The sequence below is a fragment of the Corapipo altera genome, unplaced genomic scaffold (genome assembly GCF_003945725.1).
Source record: "Corapipo altera isolate COAL_440 unplaced genomic scaffold, ASM394572v1 113, whole genome shotgun sequence".
NCBI classification, from domain to species: domain Eukaryota; kingdom Metazoa; phylum Chordata; class Aves; order Passeriformes; family Pipridae; genus Corapipo; species Corapipo altera.
The window spans coordinates 3,716,361-3,742,778 of record NW_020884895.1 but is presented as its reverse complement, the minus strand read 5'-3'; the positions used below and the strand labels follow the sequence as shown (position 1 = coordinate 3,742,778).

Here is a 26,418-nt window from a genome sequence, read left to right as displayed (position 1 = left end):
ATACTAAATTGAGTGCAAACCTGTCCTTTCTCTTCCAGATGTTTCTGTTCCTTTAGGAGGTGCTCCACTCGAGTCACACTGTCCCCAATGTCAGCAAAACCTGCTTGTGCTTCCATGAGGTTATCCAATGTCAGTTTTACCTAAAAAACAGCAACAACAAAAGCATAAAACCAAAACAAAATAAACCCACCCAAAACTTTACCACAAGATACTCATAAAATTACAACAGACGTTCAGCTATGTCTTTGAAAAGAGTCTGCATCTCAAATTTAGTCTTTCAGCTTGTTCCAAAATGGAAAAGCCAAGGAATAAAGCAACAATCAACTATTCTTCAAAGAGTTGCCCTGCTTCTCACTGTTTAGGCCCACGCAGTTTTGAAAACCTGTAACTCCAGAGTCTATATTACTCCAGAATCTGTATTACTTCAGTCTCTGGGCTGACAGTTGGGCTTTCTGAACTGTATTCCCTTGACTCTGGTGGGATTGGCAACTTAACATCACAGAAGAAATTATATTTGATAACTTCACACGTAAATGTAAAATGGTTTATCAAGAAGTTGGTGTTTCACATTTTGGCCTCACAATCTGGCACTTTCCTCACTGGGCTTTATTCAAATGTTGTAAGACATCTGATAGCTGCCAAGAATTTAATTTTTGAAAAATCAGTTCTTATTTCATAATGAAGGGCTTCTCTCCCAACCTTCTTCTTTAGGTATGAGCAAAATTTGACCTTATTTACCAGAGAAGACTAGACAGCATGAACAAATGAAGTACCTCTCTAAAATCATGTTCAAAGTGTCGAAGCTGCAGGCACTGTTCTAGTTTTAGATGATGCTTGGTCCAAAATTGATCAAAAGCCTTTTCTGTTTCATCCAACTGAGCCAACAACCTGTTAAGAAATTATAATGAATAAAATGTACTTATTTCCTATAGTTCATTTCTTTTAAGTTACACTAACTGATGGCAGAAAGCAGAGCAGGGAGATGGTGGGGAGCCTACACTCATGTAAGAGGGCTCTGTGTCAACTCTCCCTTGAGCAAAAGAGAATGAAATTTGCAGTGGGATAGGCAGGAGTATGATGGATGAGTGACAACTACATGGATCCACTGTGGCAGTTGCAGTCCTGCCTCCTGACCTGCAACAAGGACTCAGAGCTGTTCCACGCTCTGGCAGCCAAGGGCAACTGTAATCCCAAGTTTCCACCCAGTGCTTCAAAGATAATTCACCCCCAACTGATGCAGACTGAATGTGATGCAATTATTATTTTATGGAATGTTTAAAGCAGAACTCTACAACTTGTTCATTTTTTTCACCCATCAGAAACAGGTAAGGATTGAATAATTTTTCCCAGTCCATTAAAAACAATACATCAGAAGCTCATAATGACTCCCATGGACATTACTTTGTGTAAATGATGAAACATTTATTTGCAAAGAAATTAATATCAAGGTGTCATACATCGAGCAAAATGTCTAAAACCAGACTAGTGAGTCATCTGCACAGTTTCTCAATGGTCCATTCATTACAAAGTAGAACAGTTTAAACAAGAAGAAAAAATGAAAAGAAAGTTTTCCAGGAATATCCTGTATTTCAATAAAAGGGCATTCTTTGGGCAAGTAGGGATTGGTGAGTGCTGAAATGATCAAGTTATTAGGGCAAATGACAATAGTTCCCTCCTATTTCTCTCAAAAACAAAGTTCTGTTTTCAATCTATCCCTGGAAAATGTGGTTTTAATCAAAGCTGGTTGTTGAATTCAAGATGAATTCGCAAATTCCTTTGGTGTGACTGTTAAAAGGATTTTAAAGTATTCAGTGAAAAATATCAGCTCAGCTTTACTTTTAGCAGCTTTGTTTCCAGTGAATGCAGACATGCTGAAACACTAGCATGGCATTTCTCTTTCCACTGCATCACATGGCACAGCAGAAACTTCTACATGGTGACTGAAAGCTTTATGGTAGTAACTAGCATTGTAGGAAGGAAAAGGGGTTTGTTTCTCTCTCTCTCTCTCTGCAGGGTATCACTTCATCTGTGATTCCACAGACATACACAAGCACACACTCTCTCATCTCACGGAGATCCAGGTGCCCTTCGAATCAGGCACAGAAGTTTGGAGGACACATATGTTACAGGGAAAGTAAGTCTCACGTTAAATCTTCAGCCCAGGTCTGACCAAAAATTACCACGAAATTCAGGACTTGTTTGAACTCACCTTGACAGTTCAATCAAGTGAATTCCTCAAAGCCATTCCCTTCTCTGAGTTCCCTGTCCAATAAATCCTGAGTGGTTGAACCGGAGGCAATTTATAACTCACATATTTAAATTATTTAAATTACACTTGCATTTCTTAGGAATAAATTAGCAACTTGCACAAGGTAATCTAGCTTCACTGACCTTTCTACTGTGGCCACATTTTCCAGTTCATCTGGACTGAGTTTGCTGTTGGCACTTCGGGTGACTGGCTCCCGAATGCATGTCAGCAGGGTGGCCCCCTGCTTCACTGCTAGTTTCAGCTCATCCTGAGGGAAAAAAACCAAGCCAGAAAACAAATTGTATGTACTTCTAACAACTCTCTTACATGGACAACACAGTGATGCTACCAGAGGATGCTTTCATAGGTACTAAATATTTGGAGCAAAATATAAATGCCTACCAAAGGTGATATGTTTTTCTAGAAAATGCAGAGATAAATCTGTTCACTTTGAATAGTAGATCTATATTTGAGAAAAGAAATAGTACAATTTCTGAGCAGACTGCATTTCTGACCAGGCAGAAATTTATTGCAGAATAAATTATTCTACCACAAATTGAATGTGTGCTGCAGATTGTTCAGTGAGCTGAGAGCCTGCACTGACACGTTGCATTTCTTAATGGAATTTCCTTCAAACAACATTGTGACATGCTGAGCCACAGTACAACAGGTATAAGGAACCATCCATAGAAGAAGAGTCTTCCAGCATGAAAGATAAGTAATGAAAAGGGCAATGAGGCTGAAACATTATTATATCAGCCAATGAATCCCCACATCACTGCACATTCTTCCATAAAACATATTGTTGTGCTAATATAGCTTAAGTAGTATTTTTTCTCTTATGTTTAACCTAAGGTATTTGTTGACAGCAGTAATGTTTTCTTCTGATTCTTATTCTGCAAAGCTAAACTTGTCCCAAAGTTTGTTTGTTTGTTTGTTTTTAAATAAAACAACCATGATTACCTAGATCATTCTATCTATTCCTAATTATCCTCACAGTTGTCTCTATCTGCTCCAGTTCATCCTTTCTGATGAACTCTTCATCAGGAGCCCATGCTATTCCAGATGTGATTCCATCACACCCCCTCATACATTAGAAGTGACATTTCCCTGTTCTATCACTCTTGAAACTGTAAAATGTCCTTTTCCACAGCTCAATCAAATTGACCTCCTGAACCCACTGAGGAGGTTTCTGTCCTCCTCAGTGGCTTCCAGACAATGGACTCTCAAGTGATGGCAGAAAATTTTGTTAAGTCACAAATCATGTACTATTGTGCTGGAGCCATCATGAGAAGACAACAATCACCTTCAGCTTGCTGTGGTGGTCGGTGTGTGCGGAGAGGAGCTCCTCTGTGCACTGCACATCGTTGGGAAGTTCAGTCTCTGCTAAGTCTGTTCCAAAGGTCTGTAGCATCTGTGCTGTTGTTTTTACTGTCATTGCAAAGTTTTCAATAGCCTGGAAAAGCAGGAGCATAAAGTCACAAACTTTAACAACAGCCCTTTGACAACACTCAGTCCTTCAGGCATACTGTGCTGCAAGTATTACATGCCTGTAAAGCAGGTCATGTTGCCTTTTTTGGGGTGGATATGCTAAAAGCCACAAATTGAATCCTCTGTCACAAAGTATTGTCATCTCCATGAGCCAACTGGGAACTCCCAGAGTTTAGAGGACATAATGAAACCACAGAGGACATCAGCTTCAAAGCCAGGCCTGGAACTTCAGATCCTCTGCCCATGCTTGCTGGGAAATTCTGCTGTGTTTAAAATTTGAATGAAGGCTTTAAGTTGAGGACACTCCTAAAGTATATAGGGTAAAGTCTTTTTGTGTTTATATTTATACAGCCATTGTTCACTCAGCAGTAATCTGTCTTCACCCTGACTTCTGAAAACGTGCATCTCCATCCTGCCTATCTGTACTAGATGCATTCTAGTCACTCCCTCCCATCTGTTCATGTTAGTACACAAATACAAGAACAAGATACAGCAAACACAGTTAAAATGCATAGATTTACTGGAGTATTGCTTTATCACTTGGGTGTACTAACACAAAACTTGTCAGATATCTGTGGTTTTACTGAAGAAAGGGCAAAAGAGGAAGCCTTAAAACCAATGCTGCCTTCTGAGAACATATTGTTCAGACCTGTGAGATGTGAGTAAAACCTTCATATCTAGTAGCAAGTAATTGCATGGGATGTTTTTTCATGATTATGCCCAAATTTTGAGGGGGACAGTATTGTTCTGTGTAGCTCTTTATTCTTTGCACTTTGTGATCTAACCCACTCAATGGTTTGAGTCAGTCAGCAGCACTAGGGATGCTCTTACATCCAGGCAAATGCTACATAGTTGTTGCACATTGCATTCCCTTCTTTGGCAGTGATGGGAATTCCTTGGCTGCAACCATGACAGTAAAATTTTGCTGTGTGCTCAGTGAAAAACAAACAGGAAGTAGATCATAATTCAAAAGGTACAGTCCAAATATGTGGTCTGAAACATGTCCCAGATGAAGCAATGCCTGTACAGTCCATAGCCTCCTTCCCTTTTTCCCAATGAATTCATGCCTGCTTTCAACACAAGCAGTACAGACCCACATATGCTCTGGGTTGGTGCCCAGCAGCTGTAGCCTGCTGTTCTCAGCACTGAAACTACTGGATTACAGTTGGCTGAAATGTCACACTTCTGACTGCCACACAGACAAAGCCATCCACAGCCAATTTCCTGAAAGCCCAAAAATGTATTCTGTGGGCAAAAAAGCTCATAGGCTCCTGCCAACCCAGATAAGAAAGCAGAAACAGTGAATGATGCAGGGAGATCACTGAGTCACTGCCACTTAGCCACGGTTTAAAGCTGTTTCAGAAAAAAAGCACTGGCAGGACGAGATAGGAGAACACTGAGAGAAGCAGCAAAGGACATGAAGACCATACCTCAGCAAGACTCAAAGTCAGGTTATTTCAAGGTGCCATGGAGGCTGACACTTCCCTAATGACAACCTCTTATACAGATATTCCTTGGTTGACTGCACCATTCACCAGGAGCTTATCTGAGCTTCACCAAATAGCATGCTTGCCCCCACCCTCTCCTGCGCACATGTGCAATAAATTGTTTCATGTACCTAAGTTATATCTGTGGCTTGTTGGGTTTTTTTCCAAGTGTGGTAAGAGTTTTTCAAACAAATTTAACTCAAACCTCTGCGGATTATATAGCCCCACTGCCCTCAAATCTTGGCTCACTTTTATTTGCATATTTTAACAAACTATACATTATTATTTTATGTAAACTGTATCATTAATAAATGATACAGCCTTTCTTGTGTCTCTCTTTACTCTCCTCATATTTTCAAGCCTTTAGCTGTGTGAAAGCTCATACAGATGATTCATTTCTTCACACTCCCCCCTCCTGCAAGGACAGTTTCATATTTTTGACACTTTTAACATGTAAGCTTGCTCACCTATCTCAATCCTAACCTCACTGTAGTCAACACAGCTATAAATGTAGAAAATCAGTGCTAGAGGGAATTCAAATTCCGTGTTTCCACATTTAGAAGCCTGAAATATTTGGTGGTTTTCAAGGAGAGTAAAATTCCATTTTATAAGGACAGAAAAGCACAAAAAATTGTATCAGGAAAGTGACAAAAGTGACTTGACCTAAAGTCACCTCAGAAAAGCTCTTTTTATGAGTGTTAGATGTAACCTGTCCATCAGCAACAACAGACTAGAACCCAGGGCTGATCAAAACTCTGCAAAATATTGGGGTTCACATTAGATGTGAGCTCTAACATACCAATCTTGCAAGTAGACCCACAAAGACAGGTGCAAACACTGTATAGAGTCTCCATAAAATTAATTTTCCAGGATCACGACCCAGCTTAGCCCATTTTTGCTCAGGAAGGATGAGACAATATTTTAGCTGCTAATGTGCCAGAGTTTGGAGTCTGTTTTTGTGAACTGTCACCTTTCCTGGGCACCATAATGAATTGGTTACATTGTTTTGAAGTAAACACTGAAATGCATTAACCAGCCCCAAAAGGGAATAATCAAACCTTTACAAGCTTCCTCAGTAGAATAAAAAGTCTTTCTGCCTTCCTACTTACAACTGTTCTTCAGTTACTCAAAATATGACCCAGCTGGAGTGCATGCTTACATAGCACAGAAATGAAAACGAGGTAAAATAAAATCTAGTGTTTCTATTCTCTTAAAATCAGGGACATAATTAATTATTAAAGTAGGAATTTTGACTTTTGATTCAGTAAAGTGGTAAAGCCTATGTTCAACTTCAACCATGAGCAGAAGGCCTATGAATCCCATCAATTATTCAAAAGCCAAGAGAAAGTGCCAAGGGGCCTTGCTGAGTAAGAATACCATGACAGTGTTCGGCCCTAGGCCAGGAACAAAGTGAGATACAGATTACTGCTTCTATTGCAAACTTTTGAGAATTTGCCTTTCTCTATTTCAGTCATGGATTTCCTCCTTCCATGAGTCCCTGGCAGAATCAGTAGGCTGAAATGCCCCTGAAGAGTTACTACTTAATGGTTGCTTTGCATTGGTCATCTGGACAGTTCTGGTGCAGACAAGTGAAGAACAACACCAGCACTCACAGTTCGGTGGTGGATCCACTGGCTGTGGCCGTACTCCAGAGTTCCTCCCAGCTCCCGGGTCAGCTGACTTTTGTCAATATAGCCATGCAGATCAGAGACAGAGTTTAACATGATGATCTGAAAAGAATCCAAACACACTGGACTGAGAGAAATAATGAGCCCTTTAAACCATTGTTCCTAGGATCTGGGTTTGCCTCAACAGGTATGAACGCTGCAGTTCCACCACAGGCTGTCAATTCTCAGTATGTATTTGGTCATGCAGTAGCCACAGTTTATTTTCACTAGATTTTTCCTTCTTAATGTGTACATGGCCATTCTCGAGCTAACCACAGTTTGACATAATCTTGCTCCTTCCTAGGCTGAGTCATTTGGCACATGCTTGAAGAGCAAAAGTATAGTATTGATAATGTTCACACAAACTTCCATCAAATAATTTATTCTCTAGATAACTGCTATTTACAGAAAAATGGAGGCATAGGCAAGTTAAAACAGCTTCTTCAAACCCAAGCACTTGATCCAGGCAAGTGCTGGAATGAAATCATTGAGAATAAGATTTTCCTTTCAGTTTTGTAATCCTTTTTTTGGCCCTGTATGTCCACTGAGTTCACTGGCATTATTCAATTTAAAATCATGATGGAAGAGAAAGCAGAGGCAAACCTAAATTCATTGTCTTACATTAAAGAGTCTCTTTACCACTAGATTTGCTTACTGAAAGCCAAAAAAATCCGCAGTCAGCTTCAGATAAGCAGCATTACCACTGTAAATTTGCCAACACAAGTGATTACACAAATAAAACATATGTATTGTTGTTCTAACAGCTAGAAAATATGCCATGATTTCAGCAACAGAAGAACAAGATGTTGAGCACAAATTACTAGGAATTTTAAGCCTTGGACTTAAAAATATGTCAAAGGTGTTACTTGATTCTGCTCTTTAAAGAAAGGCTAACTGGCTCTGCCTGTCAGCAGGCTCCAAGGGAGTACAGTGCATACACTGGCAAACACTCTGGACAATTAGATGAGTGAAGATGTCTGGGGACAAGAGGATGTGTATTCTAGGCTAATAATGCTCTAGGAAAAGCCTTGAGAACAAACCTGAACAGGTTTGTGGTTGATCCTTGTTACAGAATCATGCTAGAATAATTCAGGCTGGCACAAACCTGAGATCTCTAGTCCAGCTTCTTTCTCAAAGCTGGGTCAGCTATGAGATCAAATCAGGTTGCTCAAGGCTTTATCCACCTGAGATTTGAAAACATCTAAGGACTGAGATTGTACAACCTCTTTAGGCAGTCTGGTCTGCTGCCTGATTATCTTTGTGGTGGAAAAGTTTTTCCTTATACCAAGTCAGAACTGCTCTTGTTTCACTTTATGTCAGATATTTCTTGTCCTACTGTCATGCACAGCCTGGCTGTGTGCTCTCGGTGACCTTCTTGGAGGAACTGGAAAGCTGCTGGTTTGTCGTATTAACCCTCCCATGCCTTCCCTTCTCCAAGGTAGACAAGCCCAGTTCCCTCAGCATCTTTATATAGAGCACATGCTCCAAGCTCTGACCTTCTTGGTGTCTCTCTGTTGATCTCACTCCAGATTATTGTTTTGCTTTTACTGGGGGAACCAAAACTGGCCAGGGTATGCTCAGTGTGATCTAATGAGAGCCAAGTAAAGGGGGATAAGAGCTTGTGTCAACCTGCTGGCTATGCTCCTGTTCATACTGCCCCTGTTAATGCAGGACACGGTTGTGTTGTTGGGAGGGAAGAACATAGGTTCTTCTTTCTTGAGGAAGAAGTCCTTCCCAGTTGCAGGAATTTGCTTTGTCCCTTTTGTACTTCATAATATACTCGTCAGCCCATTCCTTGAGCTTCTGTTGCAGTGACTCTGTCTTGGAATTTATCAACTGCTCCTCTCAGTTTAGTGTCACCTGCACACTTGATGACAGTGCAGCCTGTTGCCTCTTCCATGTCATTGATGAAGATATTATACAGGGCAGGTGCCAGCAGGAATCACTACAACACTCCACTTGTCACCCACTTCCATGTAGAGTATGAGCCTCATCATTACCATCTGAGCCATCATGAAACTAGTTTTTAAATCCACATCTAGTTGTCCAGACTTTAACCTAACTTGGATACAAGAATGCAGTGGAAGATGCATCTGGCCCCATGGACCTGTACAGGCTGAATGGTCTCAAGTAGGCCCTCACTCAATTCTTTTTCACTTCCAGCAGTTCATCTTCTCCTTGAACCCTATCTCTAAACACAGAAGCCAGGAGACCTTGTTGGTGAAGAAAGCAGAGAGTACCTCAGCCAAAGTTAGAGGAAAAGCTGTTACCTGAATGTGTTACGAAACACTGCTTGTTATGATCAAAGTCAGAAAACTCAAAAAGTTGCATCATCTTGAAGGGCCCTCAGACTGGAACTTGAAGTCTATGTACTACTTCTGAATTGCAAATTACTTTTGAGAAAGTAAGTTTCAGCTGCTTTGTAGTTCTTCTCCACCAAAGATGTTACTGACAAGTTGGAAATCTTTTTAAACTTCACCCTTCACTAAAACTACAGAGGAACACTGTCATGCACTTCCCTTTTAAGAAGAATTTTGTGTTTGCTTTAATCTGATATTCTCAGCATGAGCCACAAAGCAAATTTATTAATATTGCTGGCTAATATTGCCCAACAGGGCACAGGGGCTTCACCCTGCAGGCATTTCTGCAGGAGAAAGCCTAGGAGCAATCCAGTATCCATCTGAGAAACCAATCTTAAAGAGCATTAGCATCTCCCACGCTGCTTGCCAGCCTAAAGACAGTCATGGTCAGTAAGCTGAGATTGTAAGGGAGCAGCAGTTTAGGAGAGGAGGGTCTGCATGAGCAGGTCAGCACAGAACACAGAGCTGTGGTGAGGCTGCTTCATGATGGGTTAGGACACCTGAAAGAAGTCACAGTCTACAAAGGTCAAAGAAGTCCCTGCTGTGGACAGATTGTTCAGCCTTTGTGTATGCTGTGAGGATGCTTTAATTCCTATGATGGCAGGTTTAATTTCCTATGATGGCAGGTTCCTTAGGTAAATCTCTGTGTGTTCCTTTTGAATTCCCAGAATTCAATCTCAGATGAACCCTGGTGTGTCTCTTGTATTTCTTTATCTTGCTCCTGGATAAGGATATTTAATCAAACCACTATTCCAATAAAGATTTACCTTATGAGGTTTTATGAACCACATTTGTATGCCAATGTGATATAAATCTGAATTTCCTTATTTTGTCTGGTTTGTTATTTCAGCCTTTATTTCCAGCTCCTGTTTGATCTTCTGGTTCCTACTCAATCCAGTGTTGATTTAACCCAGCAAATCTACTTTACTGAACATATTTGCAGTCTGATAGCTCAGATAAACTACTAAACAAATATTTCTTTGACAAATGCACACAATATTCTTGGAGCTCCTTTTGAATGTTCATGTCTTGGTCCTGACTCGCTTACAGTTGTGATAGGAAATACCACCCATCCATGGTCCAGTTATGACATTAATGTTGCCATAGTGCCAAACTCACAACACAAACAACCTGTAAACAATTTAAAAGATGATGGTGATATTGAAGATAGGCACTGATCCCTAAAAGTTCCCCGCTCTGAAACTCAGGTACACAGGGGCATGTCCAAATGGTATTTTTAGGATGGGGCTGCAAACACAGGTTAAAGGTCCCTCCAGAGAGCATGGTAGACTCTTAGTTTTTGTAAGGCTGCTCTTCTAAGAGCTCTGTGGACATACCCAGAATGTCTTGAAATCATAATATCCAAGATAACTGCAAACTAAATTCATATCTCGATTTTCCTGCTTGTAAGAAAGATAAATTACTATTTCATACTTAATGCAGTGCTTGACCTCTGCCTAGAATTAATCTCCCTTCCAACTTCCATCTCTTCCAAGCTGGATTTGAAATGCAACACTGCCATCAAATAAATTGCTAAAAGTGTGGAAGATGCTGAATTGTAGGAAAATGCTAATCCTTGATGAGGTTGCCCTTTCTGGGCTGCAGTTGCTGCTACAATAGTTGCTATAGTAACAGATCATGGCTTATTAAATATAGGAACATCCATTTTTTAAAGTACTATAAGATATTCTGATTTGGATTCAAAGATATATTTTTTCATCACTTTTGCATTTTACCAAAAAGCCACACTTGCCAAACTACAGTAAATGTTACAATTTAGTCCACAATTAACCAAATGCCTATTCATTGTTCCTTTCCTGTATGCACTGTAATAAATAGGCAGCTGTATTTCATTCAGAAGAAGCAGAAGGTGTCTTAAACACCTGAACATCAAACGTGGGTATTGACAGAGCTAGAATTCTTTGGTGGAGAGCTATGAGTCTTTTGCAAAACAATATAAAACCACAAGTAAAATCCAAAAGAGTCATATGAATCCCTACAGTAAAGTCATTATGGAATCCAGTATGAGTCTGGTCCAGGATGAAATATCAATAATCATAATTCAATTCTATTTATAAAACACTTGAAACCACATGCAAACATGCAGCTAGGAACAACTCCCAAAAGAGCTCTCGTAGAATAACCTAAAACTTGAACTCCTTCAGGATTGATAATCTTCTTCAAATCACAGTCTCATCAATCTATTGCATATGCCAAATGAATATAAAAAGAAACAGAAAATGAACTTTGAATCTTGAGGGCCTGAACTTTGAATCTTGAGGCATTCAGAATAGGAAATGCTACGGAAGCACTTAACAAAGTCAACAGTCCCATGGATAATCCATAAAATAGTGTAGAATTCAACCCCAGCCTTTTGTTGCTCTGTAGTCCTCAATACTTAATGTTTGTCACTGGAATGAGATCTACCTCTGCCTACCTCAGAGGAACAGCTCCACTGAGTTAAAATGTCAATACTTAAAAACTGAGCCACATTTTATCGCTAGACTGACCTGCCACGTGGGAACATGTCCATTAAATACTGTGAAGCATCCACCGCTAATTAACATTTTGGCATTACCATACAGGTATTAACATTCAGACTCAAATGAAAGTCCCCAGTTGCCACTTGCAATCATATTTCAGTTACTGGGTTATGAGAAATTGCTGAGACCCAAGAACTGCAGACATGGAGAAAACACATGGACAAAAAATGCATTGCTTACCGGTACCTTCATTTTAAAGTCATCTCGATAGAGTTTAATGCCAATGTCAGCGATCGCCCTTTGGATAAAGCGGGAGGGTCTCAGGACAAACACCAGCTGCAAGTTTCCTGGAAATGCTCCCTGCAAGAAATACAGAACTATTAGAAGGCACAACTCTGCCTTGTTAGGGAATTTTCAGCCAAGTGTTTCCTAAACAGGGCAAAGTAGGTAAGACTTGCTGAATCTTGCTCAGTCCAGCTGCTCACTGTATCAGCTGGTCCATTCTGCATGTGCCCATTGTCACTGTCTCCAAAGCCAGCAGGAAGACTGACCCATGGATTTTACTGCCCAGCCACACACTGTTTTCTGATGTGGATTTATCACAGAGCTGCAAAGTTCCTGACAAGGCCTTTCTCCCCCAGATTTGAACCCTGCCAAGCTCCTTTGCACCACCACACCATAGGTTTTCCCATTTTTTAGGCTGCTGCCACTAGAGGGCAAAGCTGGCTGTCCACATCTGACCTGGTGAAGGAAGCTGGTGGCACAGATGGATTCCCCAGGCTGACCTACCTTCTCATTCTGCAAAGGGTTTTGAATCCTGCTAACCTCACATATTTTTACACACTCAACACATTCATAAGACATTGCCCTGACTGCAACACCCAGCCTACATCTCTTCACACACTCCTCTGAGCTCATCAAGAATAAAAAAGAACAATTACTCAAAGAGAGCAACTAAAAAAACCCTGAGAATAAAAAACAATTCTGTCTAAATACCTCAAAAGAACTTAAAGTTGCCTTTGTCATCCCTTCATCCTGCACCTCTGTGTATAAGTGCTTGCTCCTCACACAGCACATGTTCCTGGTAATAGATGTATAAATGCAGCTGCTTTTCTCAGCAATGAAAATCAGTGCCCAGCTCTGACTTTTGCAAATGAAATATAATAAGCTATTAGAGCTTCTGACAGAGATCATTTACTACCATGCAAACACAAGTCCCTTGGGATCTGTTTCTTTCATAAGCAGGCCACATCAATTCCTCCTCAGGGCACAGAAGGGGACCTCTTATACTCTTCTAGGAACCAACTTAAAATTACTAGAATTTAGATTGCAGTCAACCCAGAAAATAAGGAATTTGTCCTAATTCAGCAGTAAACAGGGTTGTGTAATTTGTTCCTGCAGCTTCCTCGCTCTCTTATTTAACACTCGTGAGCTTCAGGGCAGGGGAGAGTCTGCATCCACGGCCAGAAAATGGGAGCTTAAAATGAGCACAGGAGACTATATCGTGTTGAAGGTTCAGCAGACGATTTTAATTTCCAGAAGATAAATAACAAAAGCGAGCACTTACTGCTATCCGTGTCAGGGATGCCTTGACTGCGCTCCATTTGTCCCGTCGTCTGTCTATGATGATGATGAATCCGATGCTGGCAGCCTCCAGACTGCAAAACAGATGAAACAGGTATGCAGGGTTACACAGAGATACTCCTATTCCAAGGAAGAGCTACTGCAGCAAAACACAGCCTCCTTCAGATCACCCTCTGAGCTCATTATGAAAACAACATACAGTGGAAAGAATGAATATTTGGCTGAAATTCACACAAAAGGGAAAGCCAGCAAATTTTTTCTTTCCAGTGTAAGGTTAGCAGCTTACACAAAACATGAATATTTTATCTGCTAAATCTCTGAGCTGCTGAGCTACTCCACTGCCAGTCTAGGTGACATGAATCATTCAGGATCACAAATTGCACTGTGCTGCATTGAAGACAAAAACCTCAGATCCTGTTTTCTCTGCAAAATAATTCAAGCTATTAGACACCCCACTTCAGTCTTCATTCTCCAGGTATGCTGACGTCTGACAGGGGTACTGAGCTCCTGGGAGTCAATATCCCCTGACTGTTACCACCTTGCTGTGTACAAAAGCCCCAGGAATTCTGATAGACAAAGTAGAATCTGAAGAATTCTATCTTGCCAATCACAAACTCATTCCAGAGTTGCAAGTCATTCAAAACTATCCTTTTAACATATTGTCTAGGATAACAGTTCCTGGTCCTTCTCAGTGCTTTTCAAGGAGGATCTAGGAGGCACTGATTTGGTGCTCTATCCCACGTATATAGACCTCATAAATACCACATCCTCTCTTTCCCTCTCAAAAATCCCACTCTGGGGTTCAGGGTTTCAGTGTGACTGTTCTACTCTCTGCTTTCCAAGAGCATTCAGCATCGGAGAGAAGTCCTTAGAAGCACACACTGAGAAAAGTGTCCAGAAACTTCATTGGAGGAGGATGGCTCAGTCATCTCAGAACAAACCAGAGGCAAGCAGGAAGAGTATAAATGTCATAATCAAAGGATATACTGCAATCAAACATCCATCCACAGATCAAAATTTTAAAAAATTATTAAAACACTTCCTTGACTCCTTTTCCATTGTCCATACAAGGAGCAACCCAGGATTTTTCATGGGTTCATTTTGTGCAAACTTGTGTCAATAATCCACTAAGACCACCAACAGTAGCAACTCTGAGCTCCTGCTGCACCTCTGCTGGATCAAGAACAGCAACCTGAAAGCAAAAGTCTCTGGCAAACCTGAGATGCCATGTGAGTCTTCCCAATAATTCATACTGGTAACAGGAAAACACACTGGATTTCCCACTTCAATATTTTTACAGCATCCTCTGGGGATTATAAAATTCAATGATAGTACCTGACCTTTCCTCTTTAGTAGTGCAACATGCAGTTCTCTATGCAGAGGACAGAAAAGGTGGTTTGCAGCAGTGCCCCTCAAGCACAGGGAAGAGACTTCATCTGTTTCTCCTCTTATGTATACACAACTGTATGCATTGACAAATATTTCAAGGAAAAAAGTCACCAGTATGGTATGTATGCATCAGGAAAAAAAGGTTCAGATGAAAGCAACAAAGAAACTGTGTGTGTTGCAAATTGTTACTGAAAGGGTAAGAAACTAAACACAAAATTCTCAGCCTGGGGTCTTCCTAACCAACCTAAAAATCTGCATTGGATTTATCAAACTGATTCTGCTGATTGGAACCCAAATTTGCTTTGGAAGTCTGGTAGGCAGGAAAGGCCTGGGAAAATCAGCCTCAGCCTCCAGACCCCCAGGTGGCACCTCTGTGGACAGGGTGCCTGTCCTGCCTGATGGAGTCACACAGATCAGGTCAGGCCTTTTCACTCTGCCTAAACAACCGAGGCTGCTGCATTATAGGTGGGGTGCCAGGAATTCTGGTTACATCTCAGACAGAGGATGTTGGGGTAAACTTGCTAATAGTTTGGGAACTCTAAACAAGCAAAAAGCCATATCTAATTTTTCTCATTTTCTTGTGTAATACACATTCAAATGACGTCCAGGATAGTATCAGTTGCTGTCACTGAGATAAGCTGATGGTATTTGTATGCTTGTTTTTTTATTTATTCTGTTTTGTTTGTTTGCGGGGGCGGTGTCGTTTTTTGGGGGGGGGAGGGTTGCTTGGTTGCTTGGTTTTGGGGGGTTTTTTTGGTGGGTATTTTTTCTCTTTTTTTTTTTTTTTTTGAACTACTTAGGTCTGATTTAGATCCTAAATTTAGCCGGGGAAGCAGAGAGAGTGTCAGCAAGTGATCCTATTTCAGTCAGCATGTTGAAAGGCCATACCAAGGTCTGAATGTCATTTGGCACTGAGGAATGGATGCAGGAAAACAGCCATAGGAAGAGGCCTAGCCAAGATGGAAGCATCTGCACAAGTGATGCACAGCTGAGAAACCCCACTTGTGTGTGTACCCAGAGGAAGGGAGTTTGTTTAAAAACAAATACAGACACACAGACACTCAAATTCTATCATTGTTTTCTCAGTGTCACTACTGTAATATCTCTTGTGAAAACACATTGGGGTTTCTCCAGTTCTCTGAAAAGAAGGATTTGAAGACAATCCTGAACAGCAGACAGACATCAAGTTTACCTCCAAAATAAATTCTGGCACATTTGCCCAGATCTACAGATGTCTGGCAGAGAGGTTCCCGTTCCCTGAATGAAATATGTGCAATCAGCAGAGCTGTACTATCTTCAGCTCTGAATTTGGGTTAGCCCTTGAACACTGACTTGAGGAGGTCAGGAGATGCTGAATTTCCTGACCTCTTTTGGGAGGAGAGGAGGGCACCTGTTCCTCAAAGGAGTTGATCCATGTCAAGTGGATATCTTCTGTCATATTAGCATGTAAGATTAATCATTCCAGAGGGACTTAGTTACAAACACTGAATGATGTTGTCTGCAATCACAGAGCTCTACTCCACAATTAGCATGAGCCTTCTTCTACAGGATATGCAGAATCACACTGATATTCTCTCTACATTTGCCTGGAAAATGGTGTGCTGATTTCTCTGGTTCACTAAGCTCTGAAGAAGGAAGTACTTCCTAGGATAAACAGGGCGAACTGCTTTTCAAACTATACTTCATCTTACCTGATTCATGGCCATACCCTTTGTAACTCCAGAAGAGTTAGAGATTATTCTCTATTCTTAGTCACTTCATTTGATACCTTCTCATCTTTCTTGAAAATTGAAGTAAAAGGTGAACTACTGGCAGTGAAACAACATGCACAGGAATGTTGTTATAATACACACAGCAGTATATAGCACAGTAGTGCTGATGAAGGTAACAATGCAGTCCTTTTAGTGCTTGCTGAGATGTGTGGCAGAGACACTCTGTGTGCATGGACCTGCCAACTGCAGATTAAAAAGGCTCTGCTGCACCCAAACAGGTCCACTACTTATGACATATTAAGATAGTACTTCATATAATTGTGTCATAAATCACATAACCAAAGCTTGCTGCTCAGGTTCTTCCTCTTCTAAATTGACATCTTTGTCCCTCACCATCTACATAGAGGGTGACAAGTTTCAAATAGTGACTCAAGAAATGTAGTCAATCTTTCTAAAAGCACTGCAACAAATACTATAAAACTCTACAGAAAACTCATATTCCCGCAGTGTGATCTGTGATTGAACCTCAGAGTTAAACCAGTGTGCTGGTATGCAGAAAATGTACCTTCAAACCCCAATCACTGATCTTGAATGAGTCATTTAAAGCAAACTGAGCAGTCACTTACTCAACACAGGTTTTGGTGAGCCTGTCTGTAGTGTGAGATATTACTTACACATAACTCATCATCTGTAAAATGGGCATATTGCAGCTCTCCTGACCTACAAAGTTTTGAAATGCAATTCATCATTCTTTGCACATTGCTCTGGGATTCCTCAGGGGAAGAGAAAACACGGAACTGAAACTGAATCAAAGCAAAGATCCATCCAGCCCAATACCCTGACTCCAGTGTTGGTAGACAGTGGCTACTGAGACAAAGGCAGTAGGAAAATGAGAAGGACAATATTTCTCATGGTATATTCTCCCAAGTCCCAGCATTGAGGAATAAATGGATTTCTTCAGTCCGAGTTTGCATCTGAGCCATTGTGTTCAGCTGCCATTGATGGAGCAATCCGTCATGAATTTGGCTTATTTCTTTTGAACCCATCTGTACTTTTGGGTTTCACACAGGCTGAAGAAGCATAAAGCATTTCTGTCTATCATGTTGACAACGTAACATGCTAGTTCCCCAACATGTGACAACTTTACTGGGAATCACCCCCCAGCATACCAAGTACAAAGAACCGAAAAACTAGTCTTATGTTTTTCGCAGCTACTATTGGTGTTTTATGAACCCTGAGGCTGGTCACCCTCCCAGTCCTGAAGCTAGTGAAGAAATACTTAAGACAGAGTTTCTCCTGCAGAACAAAAGCCCCACAGAGCAGAGTGAAACAATGAAGCTGTTAAATTCACAGTGTGTGGTTTCTCTCAGCTTGCTTTGGCAAGTCGGTATGGGGAATACATGTAGGTGGAGCTGGAAAACTTCTCACTCAAACTTGAAGGAGTGCATTTTCCCCTATGATCCTCTAAGCACCCTTTTACACAAAACCACAGGAAATAATAAATCCTTGCTTGTTTCTAACTAGCACAAGCAGCCATGGTTCAGAGACAGGATCAGGGGACTGAAAAAATATTAAGCTCTCTTAGATAAACAAGAAGTAATTCAGCAGCCATGCCTCAGAACAGATCCTCAGAGCAGGGGAAGTCCATTTGTTTCACCATCCTTCCACAACTGCAGGCAAAGAGCAAGGAAAACATCCTAGTTGTGGAGCAATCTCCAAAGAAACGAAGCATCAGAACGCACATGGTGCTTGCCAGAATCCTGTCAGTGGGGCACCTCACTTGCTTTCTCAGAAAAGGGAAAGCTGCACAGAAAGATGCACTCAGAGAATAAGCAGTCACAGGACCCGTGCCAGTTTGTCTCCTTCTAGATGCAATCCTTCCCTGTTGCACCCAGGTCCCCTGAGGGTTTTCACAAACAGCCCCTCTTAGCTCCCTTGTGATTTGCCATCTTTGTTGCTGCTCTTCAGATCCACAACCCCTCCCACCCAGCTCAACCTGCCCTGTGTGAAGCTTTCTTTCCAATGAAAATTATGAAAATGGTTCCTCGGGCTCCCTGTACATAGGGAAGTTTCCTAATGACTGGATAGATGCAGGGTCAGATGCAGAGTAACTGGTACATCCTGGTAGCATCACTAAAAGCAGCGAGCCACTGGGGAAGTAAAACTCTCTAGGACATCAACAGACACTTGTGTTTATCCTTACCTGGGAATGCTGGTTAGATACGTGACCACATTCAGAAAATCTTCATCAGGTATTTCGCTGAATCCTGCGAATTCTGGAAAGGTTATAATGGGTGCCCCATCCTTCCCTCTTCCTCCTGCAAAAGAGAAGTTGCAAAGTTTAGAGGGTGATTTTATGCCTTTGGACAGACTGGTCAGTACTCAATGGTATATTCCTCCTTGTAAAGCATCCACATCCAGTAAACATGAATCAGCTTCCCATTTGAAATTATAACTCACTGTAGTTTCATTACCTCAGTTGACTCCAGCTGAGATTCTAGCCTCTGTTTATTCTCAGCTTTTTCGGGAACCTTCTTCACAATTCTGATGAAGTGCTTTTTTTTTTGTTCTTTGTTACCCATTTCCAAGCAATTCATTGTGATAATATTAAAACTTTTGTCTATATGTAAGTACAGCACTCTCTGATTCCTTCTAGACATTAAAGGAAATGAAATAACCAGGCATACAAGCTTTGAATACACACATATAACCCCTGACAAGGCCTGGGACCAACCTGGTCTTAGGTCTTTCTTTAACAAGAAGACACTCAAAGTGTACAGAGGAATTAATCAACGAATTTGCTCTTGTCTTGTTTATATGCATCAAACCTCTAATAAACAGGACAGGAGGGTCATAAGCAACAAGCTCAAGAGGAGTCTCTTTCTGAGAGATTCCCTGATCCAAACACTAGTAGAGCTATAGGAAACATGGAGACAAGTCCCTCATAACCAAGCAGGCTTTACAATTCTCCTGACACGATGCTCAGCTCTCGGAGCTGTTGTAGTACACAGCACAATCCTAACTTGGTTCTGCTAATAAATCTGGGCATTGCTCCAACCACACAGAAGTTAAGAGAGGTTTTCTCTCCAGCTTGTACTCAGAGTTGACTAATGAGGCATGAGCACATAAAGGAACATGATGAAACAAAGCATTTGTTACAAGTATCTTATTGCTCAGTTCTCCTTAGATAGGACATTAAGGACATTCCTTTTCCAGAGTTTTTCTTCTTTCTCTGCAATCTCTATGTAAACCCATTTTTTGCATCAGGCTCAGGAATTCTCTACAGCCCAGTACTGAGGGTAGTCCTGTAGCACACAGAGATTTTCTCATCATTTATCACCCACAGAAGATTCTTGCCCATGGAATAGCCATGTCATAGGCTTCCCTTTAGTGAAGGGGGAGCTGTGAGAGGGAAACAGTAAATTACCTTCCTCAAGGAAAATATCCAATAAATTATCCCATTAGGAGCATGGGAGGAAACAGAGAATCAGTGGGGGAAAAAAATAAGTTCTCATTCCTTGAAAGTACCCTCTAAATCCCCACAAATAAACCCTGTTTCCAGGCTGCTCCTTGCATTTCCCTACTGTTAACCACAGCTGGTGCCACAAACCAGTTTCTCCTGTTCCTGTGTTGGTAATCACTGCAGAGGTGCTCCAGGAACTCCTAGCTATTTGTGTGTAGAGGGGACAGTCCATTCCTAGTCCTGAACCTGCCTCTGCCCGATGCTCCCACTTTCTTGATGTCATGGTGGCTTTGTCAGTACACTACCTTTAGCCCCTATTTTCCTTTCTGAAGGTTGATTATTGCTTTAATTACATCTGAAAATGACTCAGTTGAGTGAGATCATCACTAAACTGACCCTGCTAGGGAGAAAACAGGCCTACAGAGATTGAAAAAGCTTTCAGCCAAAATGCAAAGCAAGAATACCATCATTCACACTGCACTGAATTGGGTTTCAAATGTTGAGCAGAGCCACAGCCTCCACATTGACCTCCACACTGGCCTTGGGATGATGCCAAGTGCTGATGCACAGCAGCTGGATCCTAGGGCATTCCAGCTGCACTGTCTGCAGTCAGCAGTGACAGAGAATATGCTTTTATGCAAATTCAGTCAGATTTTCCCCAGACTGCTGCACTCTAGAGACCAGGAACTCCAACCAGCTGGTACCCAGTTAGGCTGGTTTGTTACAGATTCTCAGTGACATCTCCTGGACACAAACAGTAACAGCCAGGAAAATTAAACAGTGAGCTTGTCTGCTCTGTCTCTTCATGCAGAGTTCAGTGCATGCCGAGGTATTTCACGGCTGGTATCTTATGAGCATTCACATGATTCCTGGGCACCAAGCTTTCCCATTCTCATATTTCAAATATGTGAAGATACTTTAAATGAGGGAGACGTAGTAATGTGCGATATTTTGGTTTAAACCAGCAATATTTGCCGCTGGAGGATCCCCTCCTTCAAAGCCTGATCGTTTACCTGCAGTTATACTCAAGATTTGCTTAAACTACAAGTTTCAAATGGTACTTCTAAGGCTCCTCAAGACCTGGGTTCTTTGCATCCCTTTTATTCTCTTGCATCTGCATTTGTAGATGTGCTCTTCTTCCCCTGGCCTCTTTCCCAAGCTAGGTGAGGCAGGCTGATGATGCACTCTATGTATGTGGCTAAGTATTTTTATGACCAGATCTTCTATAAAAAGTCATTCAAGGAATAAATGTAGGCAGACTGAACACTGACTTCTTCCCTTTACCACTGGGAACAAATCTAGGACACTTAGGAGCAGCCTAAGACTGAACATTCAGCTAAGAGTGAGAAGCTCCTGCCTCTGATGAGGCCACACACCCTTAACAGTTCCCAGGCTCCATCTCATTCTCCAAACCAGAACACTCAGAGGTTTTTCAGTACAGCTGTATTTCCAACAGGGAAACAAACAAGGAAACCTTCAGTTCCTGCCAGACTAGGAAATTAGGGTGAAGTTTGAGAGAGTTTTGTGATCAGAAATTGTTAAATACTATGACAAGAAGAGAGCAGGAATCTGAAGTGTTGAGTGACAAGCAATAACAGAAATATGTTAGGAATGGGTTGTTCCTGCCCATATCTGCACCTCAAGTAGTATCTGAGTTACAAAGGAAAACAATCTATATCCATCTATCCCTACATATAGCAAGATAACCAGAGTAGATGTTAAAGGATATAAGGGAAGCTCCTTAAATATCAAGGGTGTCTGGAAAACTCTCTCCTCTGTATAAGAGAGCAGTTCCATACATCTAAATGTTAATGTCATTTTTTTCCCCTTACACTAAACCAAGATTTGCTGCAGTATGCAAATTTCTGCAGAATGCAAATTGACAAGCTGCAGCCCTTTCTTTTCAGGGCCATCAACCTTGCTTTCTAGGGAGTTCCCACATGATTTCTTCCAGTCCTTGAAATACTTTAGCTGGATATTACTCAATGTCTTGGAAGGACAGAGAGCACAAAGTAAAAACCAACAGGGACAGCCTTCAATCAGTTCCACAGCCACAAGGACTGAGTACATGGAATTTGGCCCCAAGGACTCTCTGTATACAATCCTTGTGCTTGATGGCACTGTGCATAACCCCTGTGCTCCTGAGTATCACTTGTGAGAAGAGTCTAATTACTAAATAGGAAAATTTACAATCCATCACAAGTCAGGCATACAGGGACAGGACAAGCTCCAGCAGTTCCACGGAAGGCTAAAAGAAAAAAGATAGTCCTCAAAAGAAGAAAAAAAAAAGACATTTCAACTAGAAAGTGAGGGCAGGAAGAAGGAGACAAAAGTGCTGAACAGAGTGAGCCACATGAACGCAGCAGAGAGGTCAGAGAGGTTACCTTATGGCTACCTGAGGTGTGTCAGCTCTATTCCAGCAGGGTTAAGGGGGCCCAAGGACTGCCAGGAGCAAAGAAGCTCACAGAGAAGCCAGAGCAACATGAGGCATGAACTGAGCTAAAGAGCCCAATGGGAGAAGCAAGAAATACCTTGAGTTTAGTGCAGTCAGAAACAGAAACAAAGACACATTAAAAAATAGATATCAGGAGTGTGGCCACACCTGGTAGCTGTCTTCATGCAATGCACAGGCCTGCCTTTCTGACTTGCAGCTCTTCGAGGCACCATTAGATGCCACCCTACAGCACTCTTCAGGTAACCCAGCCACTTCCAATGCCTCCTGGCAGCTCCAAGTGCTGGTGCCCAGCCAGGGAAACAGCAGCTGGTAGCATGGCCATTGCAAGCAGCAGCCACAAGAATGGGAGGTTCAGCTGGCAGCAGGGGAGGTTCAGGGCTATCCCCTGTTAACTAAACTAACATGAGGCTCACTCCTGAATCTGCCTGAGGGAAGCCAGGTCATCCCACAGGCGATCTCCCGTGGGTCACTGCTCCTCTGTCAGACCCCAGACTGCTCTGGGGTATAAGTAGCTCCATACTTTTGCCCGCACAGGAAACCCAACAGGATTTTGTCTGCCACCTCTTAGGTAAACCTGAGCTCCCCTCCCAGACAGCACCCACAAATGTAACACATGCTGCTGACCTGCTTTAGCTCCCTCAGGTTCCTTCAGGAGTTCCATCTCTCTGCTCTCTCCCTCTGCAGATGACATCCTGCCTTACATCTAACCCAAACTCACTGTGTCAAAGATATGGACCCACCACTGCTCGGGGAAGAGCATTCTGGTTAAAAACCTTGATAGATGATCAGAGATGCATCAAACTCAACAACTTGGAGCATGACTGAGTCAAACAACATGAGCAGAGGGCTGAGCTGCTCAAAAAAAGGCAAGACTTATGAGGAAAATATTACGGTCAACTTGACCTTCTGCCTGGTTTGCCACTCCAAATGAGAATGACAGCACCCCTTTCCTCCTCTTCCTAGGCACATTCCTTATTTTCCCTTCCAGCTTCTTTCTCAACTTTTCCACTTCACTTTTGGCCCAAGGGCAAAGGGAAAGGAAGAACCTGGGTGACAGGTCAGAAATCAGAGTGAATGTGAAAGGGAAAGAAATGTAGGATAGACAGCACACAAGCTGTATCAGGGTAGTACAAGGCATGGTAATGGGACCATTGCTCACTCTTATGTGTGCCAATTCCCCAAGTCCCAGAACACAGAGCACCATTCATAGTCGCCCCTACTAGACAGCCTTTCCAGCTGCCAACGTAGCCTGGATAGCTGTTGCAGTGAAGACAGGGACAGAATTCAGCTGTGGAAACAAAACAGCTGAAGTGCTCGGGGAAGGAATATACATGGGAGAGAAAGGGTTATGGCAGCAGAGAAAATTTAATTTTGCTTTGCAGTGTAAAGGGTGTGATTGACAAATGAGGTGTGAGTGCTGAATTTTGGGAGCTCTCACAGCTGACATTGCATGTTGTATGACTGATGTAAAAGCAGCAAGCAATTACAACTGCAGGCCAAGATCCTGGACACGATGGGGATCTTAGAAAATCTCCCACTCCCCAGTTCTAGCCCACTTATGCCTCCTGTCTGGGCATCAAAATATCCACGGTTTAGACAATCAGGGGCTACACTGAAGTGCTATTCTATAGCCAGCAGCTCTCCTAACTAGAGATCACCAAATATGCTGAATCTCTCTGGGGAAAAAAAAAAAAGAAAAACAACCAAAAACCCAACCCAACAAACAGGCCATGGTCAGGAAAAGTTCCAAAAGTTTGTCTGCAAGTTTGCAGAGCACACCTCCTCAGCCTGCCACAGACACTAACTCATCAGTTAGTATTGAAAAGTGTTCTTTCAAATGTTGCTGACACGTGCAGGTCACTGCTCGGGCCTACCCACATGCAGAGAACTCCCTGAGTCAGAGCAGCCCTGAGTGCAGTTCATCTCCAGGCCAGACAGCCAAAAAGGTCAGAGATGTCTTGGCTGAAGTTTCACTGCTCTAGTCAGGTCTTGCTTTTTCCATGCTCTGTTGTTTTGGTTTTCCATGTTGATTAAGGGTTGTGAGTGCTGAAATTCTTATTAAATCATGCTTCCTGGGTCTCAATTTTTATACAAGCTCCAAGCTGTCCTTTTGGCAAGGTCAGGCCAGGTTTTCCAAAAGGCTCAGTTTAAACAGGAAGCAGATGGCCAAATACCCTCCAGGCTTTGGAAATTAAATAAACTGGCTTCTGAGTCAGTTACCATTTTCAGATATAGTCTCCCATTCACTGCAGTCCTGTTGACTTAACGGGAGCAGAACACAAAGAAAATGACTCTCTGCTAATACGCTTCATGACAGTTTGTGTAATAAATTCGTGATTTGGTAACAAGATCCATTATTGCTGCAAATGGCAGATTGGGCTCTTTGAGAGTAATTACAGATAAGAACAGGTTGTGAGGCTGCAGATAAAAAGGGGGGGTAGTAGTAGTTTCAAGTGCAGATTGGTACAGCAGGTTATTAGTCTGTCAGCAGGACAGAAACAGTACCAGTGGTTCTTTATTCTTCAGTAAAAACTGGTGTGTGATAATAACCAGGTTTTCAGTACTACCCAACTCCCAACTTTGGGATGTAGTTCCCTTAATACCTACAGGAAACACACAAACCTAGCTGAGCACTCCTGTGTTGTCACAGCTGTAGTCCCATAATTGGGAGTTTGTTTTCAGGGAAAGGAGAGAGGCAGTAGTGGTTTCAAAACCAGAATTTAACCACAAGAACCAGTACTCCTAGTGGATCTCACAAGCTAAGCAGGGCTAAATCAGCACATGGAAAAAGATGACTAAAGTAAAATTACATGATTAAGCACATTGTCACACTACACTGCAGCCTTTTCCATGACCTCAGTGGACCAGGGAAGGCTTTGGAGAGTTTCCCTGTTCTTGGCATGGACAGTAAGGTCTTGGTTAGTCTGGTCAGGAGGGCCAGGACAACCAGGAGGCTGTTAGTAGCTAATACAGTCATTATAACTAGACCCTGGCACAATCAAACACCAAACTCATTAGGCTTGTTATATAATTCCTACCATCTGCTCGGTGACGGCAAGACAGTCAGATCCTCTTAGGAAGTTTGTACACAGCAATAGTGGAGAAAAGTGTTTCTAATGAGTCATGTCCAGAGAAAACAAAGAGCCTTTGATTCAATCACTTTCCTCTTTCTTTTCTGCTTTACTGCAAGAGAATATTATGTGTTCACTACATCTGCCTTAGATGCCAGCTGTTGCTGAAAAGGTGGTATTAACCAAAGAAATACTCATCCATAACAAAGTTTGCAATAGTCAACCAGTTACTTTTGCTATCACTGGACAAATGGATTTGGGGTCCACAGGACTGAACAGGAGAGCTTGACAGAGCCAGAGGCTCTGGAGCAACAAAAACCAGACTCACTGCTACATCCTCTGAGCTCTGCATGTGCATGGAAGAGAGGTCTGTCTGTGCTCTGGGGGCTGCAGCAACCCCATCTACTATAAATCAGCATATACCACTGTTATGAAGTCGTTCAGAAAAACATAATATATGTCCATAACACTCTACAAGAAAGTTGGGATTGCCTTTTACTGCCAACAATGGTGAGACCTTTTTTTCCAGACAGTGGCTACTGACTGCAACCTTTCAGTATGGAAAACCAGGAAATAGGCTAAGTATCAAATTTTCAGTCACCATGTAGGCAAGCACTGAAGCACCAAAATATTTGTGGTTGCTTGTACCTAATGAAAAGCAGCAAAGCAGCATGCTTTGAGGAAAAGCCATAGAGCCATCTGGAAAAAAAAAAATCAAAATCAAATGAGGTCATTTATGTGTGAATTACTTTAATAAGTGAAATGAGACAGAAGAGTGCCCAGATTTGTTTTCATTGGATGAGAAAACCAATCTTTCGCTAGAGGAAAAAGAAAGTTACACTTATTTAGAGAAATGCATTTTTGAACAGTATAGTAATTTCTGGCTTGTACCTTAACCTCTGCTTGCAGGAGGCAATAAAGAAACAGTAAGGAAGATTCCTGATGTATTTTACCTATGGTCACCAACAGAATAAGATACTGGGCTGAAGAGACCTCTGAGTAGGTGAT

The 26,418-nt window shown here is 41.9% G+C and overlaps 1 protein-coding gene across 15 annotated transcripts in view; it reads right to left on the bottom strand.

Annotated features, from left to right (window-relative positions):
- MCF2L2 (MCF.2 cell line derived transforming sequence-like 2) overlaps positions 1-26,418 on the bottom strand; it is a 160,958-nt gene that overhangs the window by 95,126 nt on the left and 39,414 nt on the right. For 14 of the 15 annotated variants that reach the window (XM_027647534.1, XM_027647522.1, XM_027647524.1 and 11 more), the window contains exons 3-10: positions 18,625-18,739; positions 13,304-13,394; positions 11,977-12,096; positions 6,840-6,956; positions 3,555-3,704; positions 2,392-2,516; positions 774-888; positions 21-140 (exon numbers count right to left, since the gene is read on the bottom strand). In XM_027647534.1, coding sequence (XP_027503335.1) covers positions 21-140; positions 774-888; positions 2,392-2,516; positions 3,555-3,704; positions 6,840-6,956; positions 11,977-12,096; positions 13,304-13,394; positions 18,625-18,739 — 953 coding nt within the window. The remainder of the gene's footprint in view (positions 1-20; positions 141-773; positions 889-2,391; positions 2,517-3,554; positions 3,705-6,839; positions 6,957-11,976; positions 12,097-13,303; positions 13,395-18,624; positions 18,740-26,418) is intronic. The other variant, XM_027647521.1, reaches the window with a different exon arrangement.